This window comes from Zeus faber (assembly GCF_960531495.2).
Source record: "Zeus faber genome assembly, chromosome: 3".
Classification (NCBI taxonomy): Eukaryota; Metazoa; Chordata; class Actinopteri; order Zeiformes; family Zeidae; genus Zeus; species Zeus faber.
Genome location: NC_137190.1, coordinates 22,503,019 through 22,519,693, shown reverse-complemented (window position 1 = coordinate 22,519,693; position 16,675 = coordinate 22,503,019). Strand labels below are relative to the sequence as shown.

The 16,675-nt window shown below is 44.6% G+C and overlaps 3 protein-coding genes across 3 annotated transcripts; all 3 read right to left on the bottom strand.

Annotated features, from left to right (window-relative positions):
• Positions 1-4,159: 4,159 nt before the first annotated feature.
• LOC307228397 (hatching enzyme 1.2-like) lies at positions 4,160-4,975 on the bottom strand (the record flags this gene model as incomplete). Its single annotated transcript, XM_079998039.1, has 1 exon — positions 4,160-4,975. One exon carries the CDS (start codon positions 4,973-4,975, stop codon positions 4,160-4,162), a length of 816 nt encoding a protein of 271 aa, XP_079854165.1.
• A 2,343-nt stretch (positions 4,976-7,318) lies between these two features.
• LOC307228399 (hatching enzyme 1.2-like) lies at positions 7,319-8,134 on the bottom strand (the record flags this gene model as incomplete). Its single annotated transcript, XM_079998041.1, has 1 exon — positions 7,319-8,134. One exon carries the CDS (start codon positions 8,132-8,134, stop codon positions 7,319-7,321), a length of 816 nt encoding a protein of 271 aa, XP_079854167.1.
• A 2,341-nt stretch (positions 8,135-10,475) lies between these two features.
• Positions 10,476-11,291, bottom strand: LOC307228398 (hatching enzyme 1.2-like; the record flags this gene model as incomplete). The annotated part of the gene is made up of 1 exon (XM_079998040.1): positions 10,476-11,291. The coding sequence occupies one exon, from the start codon at positions 11,289-11,291 to the stop codon at positions 10,476-10,478; it is 816 nt and encodes a 271-aa protein (XP_079854166.1).
• Between the last annotated feature and the right edge of the window lie 5,384 nt (positions 11,292-16,675).

The following is a 16,675-nucleotide window of genomic DNA, read 5'->3' as shown; positions in this document are numbered from 1 at the left end:
AGCAGACGCTTTTATCCAAAGTGACTTACAAGGGAGAATAACATTCAAGCTACACTGCGGCAGAGGCATTAGTGTAACAATAAATACTGCGAGGTAGTGCTAAGTAATTGTAGGTTAGGAGAGGAGGTACTCACTGAATAGCTGGGTCTTCAAGTGCTTCTTAAAGACACAGAGGGAGGTCCCTGCTCTGGTCCTTTTTGGCAGCTCGTTCCACCAACGTGGAACTACAAATGAGAATAGCCTGGATTGCCGTGGCTGTATGGCCGGCAGAGCCAGGCGACGCTCATTTGACGAGCGCAGCACCCGGGGGGCAACATGTGCTCCTACAAGAGCATTTAAGTAGGTGGGAGCATTCCCAGAAATCACTCTGTAGGCCAGCATAAGAGACTTGAACTTGATGCGAGCGGCTACAGGTAACCAGTGGAGCTCGATGAGCAGCGGAGTGACATGTGCCCTCTTTGGCTGGTTGAACACCAGTCGCGCCGCCACATTCTGTATCATCTGTAGTGGCTTCACCGCACAGGCCGGCAAGCCTGTTAAGAGGGCGTTGCAGTAGTCGAGACGGGACATCACCAAGGTTTGTACCAGCAGTTGAGTGGCATATTGGGTCAGGTACGGCCTGGCTTTTCGGATGTTGAATAGTGCAAAGCGGCAGGACCGGGAGACGGCGGCAACATGGTCCGAGAATGTCAGTTGGTCATCAATAATGACACCAAGATTCCTTGCAGCCTTGGTAGGAACAAGACATAGAGAGTCGATTTTAATATCAATGTTGTGATAAATACCTTGTTTGGCCGGGAAGACCAGCAGTTCTGTTTTCGCCAGATTTAGTTGAAGATGATAATCCTTCATCCATGTGGATATGTCAGCGAGACAGTCCGAGATCCGCGTCGAGACAGGGGGGTCCTCGGGCGGGAAGGACAGATTGAGTTGAGTATCATCCGCATAGCAGTGATATGAAAAGCCATGTGAGCGGATGATCGGGCCCAGTGAGGTGGTGTATATGGCAAAGAGGAGGGGTCCTAGCACCGAGCCTTGGGGCACCCCTGTGGTGAGGTTGTGAGGCACAGACAGCTGGCCTCGCCATGTCACACTGAACGAGCGCCCAGTGAGGTAAGATTCGAACCAGGAAGTGCACTGCCCATTATGCCCATACTTGAGAGTATGGACAGGAGTATGCTGTGATTGACAGTGTCAAAAGCAGCTGATAAGTCTAGCAGAATGAGAACCGAGGATTTGGCAGCAGCTCTAGCAGTTTTTAAGGCCTCTGTCACAGACAACAGGGCTGTTTCGGTGGAGTGACCACTTTTGAAGCCAGATTGAAGTGTATCGAGAAGATTGTTTCTTGACAGGTACTCTGTAACCTGTCTAGAGACCGCCCTCTCTAAGGTTTTGGAAAGGAATGGGAGGAGAGAGACCGGCCAATAGTTTTCTACTTGATTGGGATCGAGTGAGGGTTTTTTGAGCAGTGGTGCGACCAGAGTCACTTTGAAAGCGGAGGGGAAAGTGTCGGAAGTTAGGGAAGAATTAATCATATGTGTGATTGCCGGGGTGATAGTCGTGATATGGCTTGAAGGAGGTTAGATGGGATCGGATCTAGCGGACAGGTAGTAGGACGGCTACATGTTAGTAGTTTAGATATCTCACTTTCAGCGAGGGGGGTGAAACCAGGGAACGATGAGCCTAGGGCTGGAGAAGACAGGTTGTGAGTAAGTTGTTTAGTGAATTGGCTGCTGATGGCTGCCACTTTGTTAGTAAAATAGGAGGCAAGGCAGTCAGCAGTGAGGTTAGTAGCTGGGGGAGGTGGTGGAGGGTAAAGCAGAGACATGAAGGTGGCGAATACCTTACGTGTGTCTGTGGCACCGTTGATCCTTTCGTTGAAGAAGGCCTTCTTAGCAGCAGTGATGCTGGAAGAGAAGGAGGACAGCAGTGTCTAGTAGCTTGCAAGATCTTCAATTGTTTTGGATTTGTGCCATTTCCTCTCGGCTGCTCTGAGGTCAGTGCGCGTTGTCCGGAGGGTGTCAGTCAGCCATGGGTGCGACTGGGTTGATCGAGCGGGTCTGGTGGATAGTGGACACAGGCTATCCAGACATGAGCTCAAGGTGGACGAGAGAGAGTCAGTGGCATCATTAACTTGCAGAGAGGAGAAAGTGCCGTGGGGCGGAAGAGAAGAGGAGAGCACAGAGGAGAAGTGGGTGGGAGACAGGTTGCGGAGATTGCGGCGGATAGTGACCATGGGTGGGGAGGTGGGGGGTTGTTTTGGTAGCTGGACATTGAAGTGGATGAAGAAGTGGTCTGAGAGATGAAGAGGAGTGACCCTTAGGTTGTCCGTGGTGCAGCTCCGAGCAAGAATGAGATCAAGCTCCAGCCCCAAAGACACCTCTTGAATGGGGAATATTCATTGTATTGTTTTGATTGTTTTGCTAAAATGTTTAATGAAGGGATGTACATTAACCAAAGCAGGTGCTATTAAAGGCATGTATATTATACATATCACAAGTGTATAAATAGGATTAACAATGGGCGAAATGGCTTAATAGATGTTGTAGGTAGTATCAACTTAAGTTAAGTCATCATATCCATCAAAACACTTCAAAATGATAGAGATAAACTGGCGTTTTGGGTTAAACTTCTGGGCAATAACACAGTGGTAGTTCCAGTTTGAGATTATTTATGATTATTCATGAATGAGTCATGCTGCTATTTTCTGTTGGATAAAACTAAGTCAGAGTTAGATAAGATTATAATTTACCAAGCAGATCATTCTGTTGTTTACCCAGGCTGGTCAGCTGAATACGTACACACTTACACACATACACTTGCAGAAGAGGAGATATCTGTAATAAATGTGCATTTTACTTCTGTGGTGGAATTGCACATGAACCTGCTCGAATTTAAAATGCTTTAGGGAATTGTTGGAGAAATTCTCTGTGTGGTTGGTGAGGTTAATCTGCCCACTACAAGGAAACAAAACTGAGAATATTAAAGATATTTATTCTAGTAAATAAAGATAAATATTCAGTGCTGCTCCAAAGCAGTGTTCTTATCAGTCTGCCTCTATTTCTGACCAAGACAGTTTTATACCAAAGAGAGGTTGTGTGCCATTGCTCAGATGTCATTTACAAAACTGTGCCCCTCAATCATCTCCTCGGGTGTTACCTTTAAACAGTGATTTCACAGGTACTAGTAAACTCTGGTCGCAGACGCAGCCGAATATCCCTTACAATGCTCTTTCAAGCTCCCCTGGGGTAATCCTTATCTCTGTATGAGGATGAAATGTGATCTGGTTCTTCAATATTACAATTGACATTGTGGAGAAAGAACAGCCTCTTTACATTAACTCTGAAGGGGGCTCCTTAAAAATCCAGAAACAATGTTTTAAACAACTTCAACAGCAAGAGGCTATTGTGCTCATTCAAATAGTTGATCATTTGCATTTTTCTCTCACAGAATGCAATGGCAAATAAAATTTTAAAAATTAAAGGATCTTTGCGGGATTCTTTCTGCTTCCTAAATGGGTATTTAACGGGAATGATAACTACCTCTGCGTCCACCAGATTCATATTTCTCTCACCTATGTATGGAATTGATGGATTTAAATGAAAAACCTCAAGAGAATAACATAATACTATTCATGGGTAACACTCCAAGTGCAGTAGCATGGATTAATATGTCTTTAGTCCCACAGTCTACAATATTAGTCAATTGTCCGATTCCCACACATCCTTTTTTTAAGTACTTTGTTTGACTCCAACAGGAGTTAAGAACGTAAAGCAGTGATAGGGAGTATAATACAGACGTGATGGGCACAAACAGGCCAATTCACATTCATAGGTGAATACATGCAGGTAAACCTTATGCTTTGGTGTTCATCAGTAAAGGGTTGTGTTGAGCTCTCAATGGACAAACAGAATGATAAATGAATGCACGTTAAACAGTACTTTTTTGCAATTCTATTTTATTACTGTTAGGATGTGTTACAAACTGTATTCAGTTACAAAAGATATCAAATTACTCTGTTTCCTGTTTGCATAATGATACATTTTATTGTACAGTAAATTCAAATAACACAAAACAATAGAAAATGCAGATTTTAGCATTAAGATCAATTTGGCATCAGGAATGAAATGTTGGTTTGTAATTTGATCAGGTGTTGGTCTTAGCAGCGGTACAGCCGGTTGAGCCTCACGATGTCCATCCGGGACATTCCCTGTCTCTGGCCGATCTGTATGTTGGGGTTGGGGATGGGAGTGATGCTGTCCGCTCCGCGCCGGATGGAGAAGGCTGTTCTGCCGTAGTGCATGATGGAGGAGTAGTCGTAGGGAGTGTTGAGGTTGTTTGTATTATGCTTGTAGAAGTTGAAGGCCATGGCGGGGTTGATGTTCTCCCAGTTGATCCTGACGTACTGGTCACGGTCGCTCCTGGTCTGCTCGTGCTGGAAGCCCAGAGCGTGGTTGATCTCGTGCTGGATGATACCGTAGTAGACGCAGCCCGGCCTGCTGAGAGAGAGCACCTGTTTGCCCCCCGTTCTCCCCAGAGAGGAGAAGCATCCGTCTCTGTTCTCGATGCTGATGAAATCGTTCTGGTTCTGCCAGGGCACAAAGCGAATGCAGGTGCTGCGGTGGAAGGACTTCATGGCTCTGTCGATCTTCTGCCTGTCCCCATTGGAGAAGGCTCTGCTAACTGTGTAGGGAATAATCACAAGGCCTTTGGCGCCTTTTCTCCACAGGCAGCTGGTGCCCCAACAAGCCATTGCGTTTCTGGTTTTGGGAAACACCAGGTCTCCCTCCATCAAGATCTCACTGGAGCCATTGTTGGCGGCCAGAATCTTGGCACTGATGTCCACGCCATCGTCATCGTCCATCGCCTCGTCATCGTCCATCTGGACCTCTGCTTCTACTTCTTCCACCGTGAGTGGTTGAGCCTGGGAGAGGCCGAGCAGCAGCAAAAGGAGGAAGCTGAGACAGGAATTCATCTTCAGGGTCTGTCTGGTGGTTCCTGGCAGTGAAGCTTCTTGTTCTTCTAAGAGACTCCTTGGTGAATGAGTCTGCTCAGTCCAGGGCTTTTATATTGTCCTGTCCAGGTGTGTCTGTGGCAGGATTAAGGGCTGGGGTCCTACACTCTAATGCCTAAAAAAACCTAAGAAGGGAGGACTCTCCAGGCCAACCCACTATTTCAACATTATTTGTTGCTCCGACCATTAATGGTTCAGGTATCACTGTTGTACACACTTTTAAGGCCTCATGCTTCTCCAAAGTATTCATGTTCATTCCTGAAAGTACAAAAGTCGATTCAGAACACTTGCTGATGGCCGAGGACAGAATGTACCCTGCGCGCAGGTCCAAGAGTCTGAACGCCACCCTCGCAAGGTGAAGGTGAAGAAGGACAGTCTGGACAAGGCCTGCTCAGTGAGCAGCATCAAAAACTGGATGGCTGTGTTTGGATGACCTGGGGACACGGCGAGGACCAGCCCCAAAGACACCTCTTGACTGGGGAATATTCATTTGTACTGTTTTGATTGTTTTGCTAAAATGTTTAACAAAGGGATGTACATTAGCCAAGGCAGGTGCCATTAGAAGCATCTTTATTATACATATCACAAGTGTATAAATAGGATTAACAATGGGCGGAATGGCTTAATAGATGTTGTAGGTAGTACCAGGTTAAGTTAAGTCATCATATCCATCAAAACAATTAAAAATGATATAGATAAACTGGTATTTTGGGTTAAACTTCTGGGCAATAACACAGTGGTAGTTCCAGTTGGAGATTATTTATGATTATTCATGAATGAGTCATGCTGCAATTTTCTGTTGGATAAAACTAAGTCAGAGTTAGATAAGATTATAATTTACCAAGCAGATCATTCTGTTGTTTACCGAGGCTGGTCAGCTGAATACTTACACACGTACACACATACACTTGCAGAAGAGGAGATATCTGTAATAAATGTGCATTTTACTTCTGTGGTGGAATTGCACATGAACCTGTTCGAATTTAAGATGCTTTAGGGAATTGTTGAAGAAACGTTCCTGTGTGGTTGGTGAGGTTAATCTGCCCACTACAAGGAAACAAAACTAAGAATATTAAAGATATTTATTCTAGTAAATAAAGATAAATATTCAGTGCTGCTCCAAAGCAGTGTTCTGATCAGTCTGCCTCTATTACTGACCAAGACAGTTTTATACCAAAGAGAGGTTGTGTGCCATTGCTCAGATGTCATTTACAAAACTGTGCCCCTCAATCGTCTCCTCGGGTGTTACCTTTAAACAGTGATTTCACAGGTACTAGTAAACTCTGGTCGTAGACGCAGCCGAATATCCCTTACAATGCTCTTTCAAGCTCCCCTGGGGTAATCCTTATCTCCGCATGAGGTTGAAATGTGATCTGGTTCTTCAATATTACAATTGACATTGTGGAGAAAGAACAGTCTCTTTACATAAACTCTGAAGGGGGCTCCTTAAAAATCCAGAGGCAATGTTTTAAACAACTTCAACAGCAAGAGGCTATTGTGCTCATTCAAATAGTTGATCATTTGCATTTTTCTCTCACAGAATGCAATGGCAAATAAAATTAAAAAAATTAAAGGATCTTTGCGGGATTCTTTCTGCTTCCTAAATGGGTATTTAACGGGAATGATAACTACCTCTGCGTCCACCAGATTCATATTTCTCTCACCTATGTATGGAATTGATGGATTTAAATGAAAAACCTCAAGAGAATAACATAATACTATTCATGGGTAACACTCCAAGTGCAGTAGCATGGATTAATATGTCTTTAGTCCCACAGTCTACAATATTAGTCAATTGTCCGATTCCCACACATCCTTTTTTTAAGTACTTTGTTTGACTCCAACAGGAGTTAAGAACGTAAAGCAGTGATAGGGAGTATAATGCAGACGTGATGGGCACAAACAGGCCAATTCACATTCATAGGTGATTACATGCAGGTAAACCTTATGCTTTGGTGTTCATCAGTAAAGGGTTGTGTTGAGCTCTCAATGGACAAACAGAATGATAAAAAAACTGCACGTTAAACAGTACTTCTTTGCAATTCATTTTTATTACTGTTAGGATGTGTTACAAACTGTATTCAGTTCCAAAAGATATCAAATGACTCTGTTTCCTGTTTGCATAATGATACATTTTATTGTACAGTAAATTCAAATAATCGATACTTTCAATGCTCAGATGACAAGTAGAATTTGTCTATTGTCCGATATAACACAAAACAATAGAAAATGCAGATTTTAGTATTAAGATCAATTTGGCATCAGGAATGAAATGTTGGTTTGTAATTTGATCAGGTGTTGGTCTTAGCAGCGGTACAGCCGGTTGAGCCTCACGATGTCCATCCGGGACATTCCCTGTCTCTGGCCGATCTGTATGTTGGGGTTGGGGATGGGAGTGATGCTGTCCGCTCCGCGCCGGATGGAGAAGGCTGTTCTGCCGTAGTGCATGATGGAGGAGTAGTCGTAGGGAGTGTTGAGGTTGTTTGTATTATGCTTGTAGAAGTTGAAGGCCATGGCGGGGTTGATGTTCTCCCAGTTGATCCTGACGTACTGGTCACGGTCGCTCCTGGTCTGCTCGTGCTGGAAGCCCAGAGCGTGGTTGATCTCGTGCTGGATGATACCGTAATAGACGCAGCCCGGCCTGCTGAGAGAGAGCACCTGTTTGCCCCCCGTTCTCCCAAGAGAGGAGAAGCATCCGTCTCTGTTCTCGATGCTGATGAAATCGTTCTGGTTCTGCCAGGGCACAAAGCGAATGCAGGTGCTGCGGTGGAAGGACTTCATGGCTCTGTCGATCCTCTGCCTGTCCCCGTTGGAGAAGGCTCTGCTAACTGTGTAGGGAATAATCACAAGGCCTTTGGCGCCTTTTCTCCACAGGCAGCTGGTGCCCCAACAAGCCATTGCGTTTCTGGTTTTGGGAAACACCAGGTCTCCCTCCATCAAGATCTCACTGGAGCCATTGTTGGCGGCCAGAATCTTGGCACTGATGTCCACGCCATCGTCATCGTCCATCGCCTCGTCATCGTCCATCTGGACCTCTGCTTCTACTTCTTCCACCGTGAGTGGTTGAGCCTGGGAGAGGCCGAGCAGCAGCAAAAGGAGGAAGCTGAGACAGGAATTCATCTTCAGGGTCTGTCTGGTGGTTCCTGGCAGTGAAGCTTCTTGTTCTTCTAAGAGACTCCTTGGTGAATGAGTCTGCTCAGTCCAGGGCTTTTATATTGTCCTGTCCAGGTGTGTCTGTGGCAGGATTAAGGGCTGGGGTCCTACACTCTAATGCCTAAATAAAGCTGAGAAGGGAGGACTCTCCAGGCCAACCCACTATTTCAACATTATTTGTTGCTCTGACCATTAATGGGTCAGGTATCACTGTTGCACACACTTTTAAGGCCTCATGCTTCTCTAAAGTATTCATGTTCATTCCTGAAGTACAAAAGTCGATTCAGAACACTTGCTGATGGCCGAGGACAGAATGTACCCTGCGTGCAGATCCAAGAGTCTGAACGCCACCCTCGCAAGGTGAAGGTGAAGAAGGACAGTCTGGACAAGGCCTGCTCAGTGAGCAGCATCAAAAACTGGATGGCTGTGTTTGGATGACCTGGGGACACGGCGAGGACCAGCCCCAAAGACACCTCTTGACTGGGGAAAATTCATTTGCAATGTTTTGATTGTTTTGCTAAAATGTTTAACAAAGGGATGTACATTAGCCAAGGCAGGTGCCATTAGAAGCATCTTTATTATACATATCACAAGTGTATAAATAGGATTAACAATGGGCGGAATGGCTTAATAGATGTTGTAGGTAGTACCAGGTTAAGTTAAGTCATCATATCCATCAAAACAATTAAAAATGATATAGATAAACTGGTATTTTGGGTTAAACTTCTGGGCAATAACACAGTGGTAGTTCCAGTTGGAGATTATTTATGATTATTCATGAATGAGTCATGCTGCGATTTTCTGTTGGATAAAACTAAGTCAGAGTTAGATAAGATTATAATTTACCAAGCAGATCATTCTGTTGTTTACCGAGGCTGGTCAGCTGAATACTTACACACGTACACACATACACTTGCAGAAGAGGAGATATCTGTAATAAATGTGAATTTTACTTCTGTGGTGGAATTGCACATGAACCTGCTCGAATTTAAAATGCTTTAGGGAATTGTTGGAGAAATTCTCCTGTGTGGTTGGTGAGGTTAATCTGCCCACTACAAGGAAACAAAACTGAGAATATTAAAGATATTTATTCTAGTGAAAAAAGATAAATATTCAGTGCTGCTCCAAAGCAGTGTTCTGATCAGTCTGCCTCTATTACTGACCAAGACAGTTTTATACCAAAGAGAGGTTGTGTGCCATTGCTCAGATGTCATTTACAAAACTGTGCCCCTCAATCGTCTCCCCGGGTGTTACCTTTAAACAGTGATTTCACAGGTACTAGTAAACTCTGGTCGCAGACGCAGCCGAATATCCCTTACAATGCTCTTTCAAGCTCCCCTGGGGTAATCCTTATCTCCGTATGAGGATGAAATGTGATCTGGTTCTTCAATATTACAATTGACATTGTGGAGAAAGAACAGTCTCTTTACATGAACTCTGAAGGGGGCTCCTTAAAAATCCAGAGGCAATGTTTTAAACAACTTCAACAGCAAGAGGCTATTGTGCTCATTCAAATAGTTGATCATTTGCATTTTTCTCTCACAGAATGCAATGGCAAATAAAATTTAAAAAATTATAGGATCTTTGCGGGATTCTTTCTGCTTCCCAAATGGGTATTTAACGGGAATGATAACTACCTCTGCGTCCAACAGATTCACATTTCTCTCACCTATGTATGGAATTGATGGATTTAAATGAAAAACCTCAAGAGAATAACATAATACTATTCATGGGTAACACTCCAAGTGCAGTAGCATGGATTAATATGTCTTTAGTCCCACAGTCTACAATATTAGTCAATTGTCCGATTCCCACACATCCTTTTTTTAAGTACTTTGTTTGACTCCAACAGGAGTTAAGAACGTAAAGCAGTGATAGGGAGTATAATGCAGACGTGATGGGCACAAACAGGCCAATTCACATTCATAGGTGATTACATGCAGGTAAACCTTATGCTTTGGTGTTCATCAGTAAAGGATTGTGGTGAGCTCTCAATGGACAAACAGAATGATAAAAAACTGCACATTAAACAGTACTTCTTTGCAATTCATTTTTATTACTGTTAGGATGTGTTACAAACTGTATTCAGTTCCAAAAGATATCAAATGACTCTGTTTCCTGTTTGCATAATGATACATTTTATTGTACAGTAAATTCAAATAATCGATACTTTCAATGCTCAGATGACAAGTAGAATTTGTTTATTGTCCGATATAACACAAAACAATAGAAAATGCAGAATTTAGCATTAAGATCAATTTGGCATCAAGAATGAAATGTTGGTTTGTAATTTGATCAGGTGTTGGTCTTAGCAGCGGTACAGCCGGTTGAGCCTCACGATGTCCATCCGGGACATTCCCTGTCTCTGGCCGATCTGTATGTTGGGGTTGGGGATGGGAGTGATGCTGTCCGCTCCGCGCCGGATGGAGAAGGCTGTTCTGCCGTAGTGCATGATGGAGGAGTAGTCGTAGGGAGTGTTGAGGTTGTTTGTATTATGCTTGTAGAAGTTGAAGGCCATGGCGGGGTTGATGTTCTCCCAGTTGATCCTGACGTACTGGTCACGGTCGCTCCTGGTCTGCTCGTGCTGGAAGCCCAGAGCGTGGTTGATCTCGTGCTGGATGATACCGTAGTAGACGCAGCCCGGCCTGCTGAGAGAGAGCACCTGTTTGCCCCCCGTTCTCCCCAGAGAGGAGAAGCATCCGTCTCTGTTCTCGATGCTGATGAAATCGTTCTGGTTCTGCCAGGGCACAAAGCGAATGCAGGTGCTGCGGTGGAAGGACTTCATGGCTCTGTCGATCTTCTGCCTGTCCCCATTGGAGAAGGCTCTGCTAACTGTGTAGGGAATAATCACAAGGCCTTTGGCGCCTTTTCTCCACAGGCAGCTGGTGCCCCAACAAGCCATTGCGTTTCTGGTTTTGGGAAACACCAGGTCTCCCTCCATCAAGATCTCACTGGAGCCATTGTTGGCGGCCAGAATCTTGGCACTGATGTCCACGCCATCGTCATCGTCCATCGCCTCGTCATCGTCCATCTGGACCTCTGCTTCTACTTCTTCCACCGTGAGTGGTTGAGCCTGGGAGAGGCCGAGCAGCAGCAAAAGGAGGAAGCTGAGACAGGAATTCATCTTCAGGGTCTGTCTGGTGGTTCCTGGCAGTGAAGCTTCTTGTTCTTCTAAGAGACTCCTTGGTGAATGAGTCTGCTCAGTCCAGGGCTTTTATATTGTCCTGTCCAGGTGTGTCTGTGGCAGGATTAAGGGCTGGGGTCCTGCACTCTAATGCCTAAATAAAGCTGAGAAGGGAGGACTCTCCAGGCCAACCCACTATTTCAACATTATTTGTTGCTCTGACCATTAATGGGTCAGGTATCACTGTTGCACACACTTTTAAGGCCTCATGCTTCTCTAAAGTATTCATGTTCATTCCTGAAAGTACAAAAGTCGATTCAGAACACTTGCTGATGGCCGAGGACAGAATGTACCCTGCGTGCAGATCCAAGAGTCTGAACGCCACCCTCGCAAGGTGAAGGTGAAGAAGGACAGTCTGGACAAGGCCTGCTCAGTGAGCAGCATCAAAAACTGGATGGCTGTGTTTGGAAGACCTGGGGACACGGCGAGGACCAGCCCCAAAGACACCTCTTGACTGGGGAATATTCATTTGCACTGTTTTGATTGTTTTGCTAAAATGTTTAACAAAGGGATGTACATTAGCCAAGGCAGGTGCCATTAGAAGCATCTTTATTATACATATCACAAGTGTATAAATAGGATTAACAATGGGCGGAATGGCTTAATAGATGTTGTAGGTAGTACCAGGTTAAGTTAAGTCATCATATCCATCAAAACAATTAAAAATGATATAGATAAACTGGTATTTTGGGTTAAACTTCTGGGCAATAACACAGTGGTAGTTCCAGTTTGAGATTATTTATGATTATTCATTAGTCATGCTGCGATTTTCTGTTGGATAAAACTAAGTCAGAGTTAGATAAGATTATAATTTACCAAGCAGATCATTCTGTTGTTTACCGAGGCTGGTCCGCTGAATACTTACACACGTACACACATACACTTGCAGAAGAGGAGATATCTGTAATAAATGTGCATTTTACTTCTGTGGTGGAATTGCACATGAACCTGTTCGAATTTAAGATGCTTTAGGGAATTGTTGAAGAAACGTTCCTGTGTGGTTGGTGAGGTTAATCTGCCCACTACAAGGAAACAAAACTGAGAATATTAAAGATATTTATTCTAGTAAATAAAGATAAATATTCAGTGCTGCTCCAAAGCAGTGTTCTGATCAGTCTGCCTCTATTACTGACCAAGACAGTTTTATACCAAAGAGAGGTTGTGTGCCATTGCTCAGATGTCATTTACAAAACTGTGCCCCTCAATCGTCTCCCCGGGTGTTACCTTTAAACAGTGATTTCACAGGTACTAGTAAACTCTGGTCGCAGACGCAGCCGAATATCCCTTACAATGCTCTTTCAAGCTCCCCTGGGGTAATCCTTATCTCTGTATGAGGATGAAATGTGATCTGGTTCTTCAATATTACAATTGACATTGTGGAGAAAGAACAGTCTCTTTACATAAACTCGGAAGGGGGCTCCGTGAAAATCCAGAGGCAATGTTTTAAACAACTTCAACAGCAAGAGGCAATTGTGCTCATTTTAATAGTTGATCATTTGCATTTTTCTCTCACAGAATGCAATGGCAAATAAAATAAAAAAATTATAGAAGGGAGGACTCTCCAGGCCAACCCACTATTTCAACATTATTTGTTGCTCTGACCATTAATGGTTCAGGTATCACTTTTGCACACACTTTTAAGGCCTCATGCTTCTCTAAAGTATTCATGTTTATTCCTGAAAGTACAAAAGTCGATTCAGAACACTTGCTGATGGCCGAGGACAGAATGTACCCTGCGTGCAGGTCCAAGAGTCTGAACGCCACCCTCGCAAGGTGAAGGTGAAGAAGGACAGTCTGGACAAGGCCTGCTCAGTGAGCAGCATCAAAAACCGGGTGGCTGCGTTTGGAGGACTTAGGGACACGGCGAGGACCATTTACATTTACATTTACATTTAGTCATTTAGCACACGCTTTTATCTAAAGCGACTTACAAGGGAGAATAACATTCAAGCTATATTGTGGCAGAGGCATTAGTGTAACAATAAATACTGCGAGGTAGTGCTAAGTAATTGTAGGCTAGGAGAGGAGGTACTCACTGAATAGCTGGGTCTTCAAGTGCTTCTTAAAGACAGAGAGGGAGGTCCCTGCTCTGGTCATTTTTGGCAGCTCGTTCCACCAACGTGGAAGTACAAATGAGAATAGCCTGGATTGCCGTGGCTGTATGGCCGGCAGAGCCAGGCGACGCTCATTTGACGAGCGCAGCACCCGGGGGGCAACATGTGCTCTTACAAGAGCATTTAAGTAGGTGGGAGCATTCCCAGCAATCACTCTGTAGGCCAGCATAAAAGACTTGAACTTGATGCGAGCGGCTACAGGTAACCAGTGGAGCTCGATGAGCAGCGGAGTGACATGTGCCCTCTTTGGCCGGTTGAACACCAGCCGCGCCGCCGCATTCTGTATCATCTGTAGTGACTTCACCCCACAGGCCGGCAAGCCTGTTAAGAGGGCGTTGCAGTAGTCGAGACGGGACATCACCAAGGTTTGTACCAGCAGTTGAGTAGCATATTGGGTCAGGTACGGCCTGGCTTTTCGGATGTTGAATAGTGCAAAGCGGCAGGACCGGGAGACGGCGGCAACATGGTCCGAGAATGTCAGTTGGTCATCAATAATGACACCTAGATTCCTTGCAGCCTTGGTAGGAACAAGAGATAGAGAGTCAATTTTAATATCAATGTTGTGATTAATACCTTGTTTGGCCGGGAAGACCAGCAGTTCTGTTTTCGCCAGATTTAGTTGAAGATGATAATCCTTCATCCATGTGGATATGTCAGCGAGACAGTCCGAGATCCGCGTCGAGACAGGGGGGTCGTCGGACGGGAAGGACAGATAGAGTTGAGTATCATCCGCATAGCAGTGATATGAAAAGCCATGTGAGCGGATGATCGGGCCCAGTGTGGTGGTGTATATGGCAAAGAGGAGGGGTCCTAGCACCGAGCCTTGGGGCACCCCTGTGGTGAGGTTGTGAGGCACAGACAGCTGGCCTTGCCATGTCACACTGAATGAGCGCCCAGTGAGGTAAGATTCGAACCAGGAAGTGCACTGCCCGTTATGTCCATACTTGAGAGTATGGACAGGAGTATGCTGTGATTGACAGTGTCAAAAGCAGCTGATAAGTCTAGCAGAATGAGAACCGAGGATTTGGCAGCAGCTCTAGCAGTTTTTAAGGCCTCTGTCACAGACAACAGGGTTGTTTCGGTGGAGTGACCACTTTTGAAGCCAGGTTGAAGTGTATCGAGAAGATTGTTTCTTGACAGGTATTCTGTAACCTGTCTAGAGACCGCCCTCTCTAAGGTTTTGGAAAGGAATGGGAGGAGAGATACCGGCCGATAGTTTTCTTCTTGATTGGGATCGAGTGAGGGTTGTTTGAGCAGTGGTGCGACCCGAGCCACTTTGAAAGCGGAGGGGAAAGTGCCGGAAGTTAGGGAAGAATTAATCATAAGTGTGATTGCCGGGGTGATAGTCGGTGATATGGCTTGAAGGAGGTTAGATGGGATCGGATCTAGCGGACAGGTAGTAGGACGGCTACATGTTAGTAGTTTAGATACCTCACTTTCAGCGAGGGGGGTGAAACCAGGGAACGATGAGCCTAGGGCTGGAGAAGACAGGTTGTGAGTAAGTTGTTTAGTGAATTGGCTGCTGATGGCTGCCACTTTGTTAGTAAAAAGGAGGCAAGGCAGTCAGCAGTGAGGTTAGTAGCTGGGGGAGGTGGTGGAGGGTAAAGCAGAGACTTGAAGGTGGCGAATACCTTACGTGTGTCTGTGGCACCGTTGATCCTATAGTTGAAGAAGGCCTTCTTAGCAGCAGTGATGCTGGAAGAGAAGGAGGACAGCAGTGTCTAGTAGCTTGCAAGATCTTCAATTGTTTTGGATTTGTGCCATTTCCTCTCGGCTGCTCTGAGGTCAGTGCGCGTTGTCCGGAGGGTGTCAGTCAGCCATGGGTGCGACTGGGTTGATCGAGCGGGTCTGGTGGATAGTGGACACAGGCTATCCAGACATGAGCTCAAGGTGGACTAGAGAGAGTCAGTGGCATCATTAACCTGCAGAGAGGAGAAAGTGCCGTGGGGCGGAAGAGAAGAGGAGAGCACAGAGGAGAAGTGGGTGGGAGACAGGTTGCGGAGATTGCGGCGGATAGTGACCATGGGTGGGGAGGTGGGGGGTTGTTTTGGTAGCTGGACATTGAAGTGGATGAAGAAGTGGTCTGAGAGATGAAGAGGAGTGACCCTTAGGTTGTCCGTGGTGCAGCTCCGAGCAAGAATGAGATCAAGCTCCAGCCCCAAAGACACCTCTTGACTCGGGAATATTCATTGCATTGTTTTGATTGTTTTGCTAAAATGTTTAATGAAGGGATGTACATTAGCCAAAGCAGGTGCCATTAAAGGCATGTATATTATACATATCACAAGTGTATAAATAGGATTAACAATGGGCGAAATGGCTTAATAAATGTTGTAGTTTGTACCAGGTTAAGTGAGGTCATCATATTCATCAAAACACTTCAAAATGATATAGATAAACTGGTATTTTGGGTTAAACTTCTTGCATTTGCATTTTTCTCTCACAGAATGCAATGGCAAATAAAATTTAAAAAATTATAGGATCGTTGCGGGATTCTTTCTGCTTCCTAAATGGGTATTTAACGGGAATGATAACTACCTCTGCGTCCAACAGATTCATATTTCTCTCACCTATGTATGGAATTGATGGATTTAAATGAACAACCTCAAGAGAATAACATAATACTATTCATGGGTAACACTCCCAGTGCAGTAGCATGGATTAATATGTCTATAGTCCCACAGTCTACAATATTAGTCAATTGTCCGATTCCCACACATCCTTATTTTAAGTACTTTGTTTGACTCCAACAGGAGTTAAGAACGTTAAGCAGTGATAGGGAGTATAATGCAGACGTGATGGGCACGAACAGGCCAATTCACATTCATAGGTGATTACATGCAGGTAAACCTTATGCTTTGGTGTTCATCAGTAAAGGGTTGTGTTGAGCTCTCAATGGACAAACAGAATGATAAATAAATGCACGTTAAACAGTACTTCTTTGCAATTCATTTTTATTACTGTTAAATATGTGTTAGAAACTGTATTCAGTTCCAAAAGATATCAAATGACTCTGTTTCCTGTTTGCATAATGATACATTTTATTGTACAGTAAATTCAAATAATCGATACTTTCAATGCTCAGATGACAAGTAGAATTTGTTTATTGTCCTATATAACACAAAACAATAGAAAATGCAGATTTTAGCATTAAAATCAATTTGGCATCAGGAATGAAATGTTGGTTTGTAATTTGATCAGGTGTTGGTC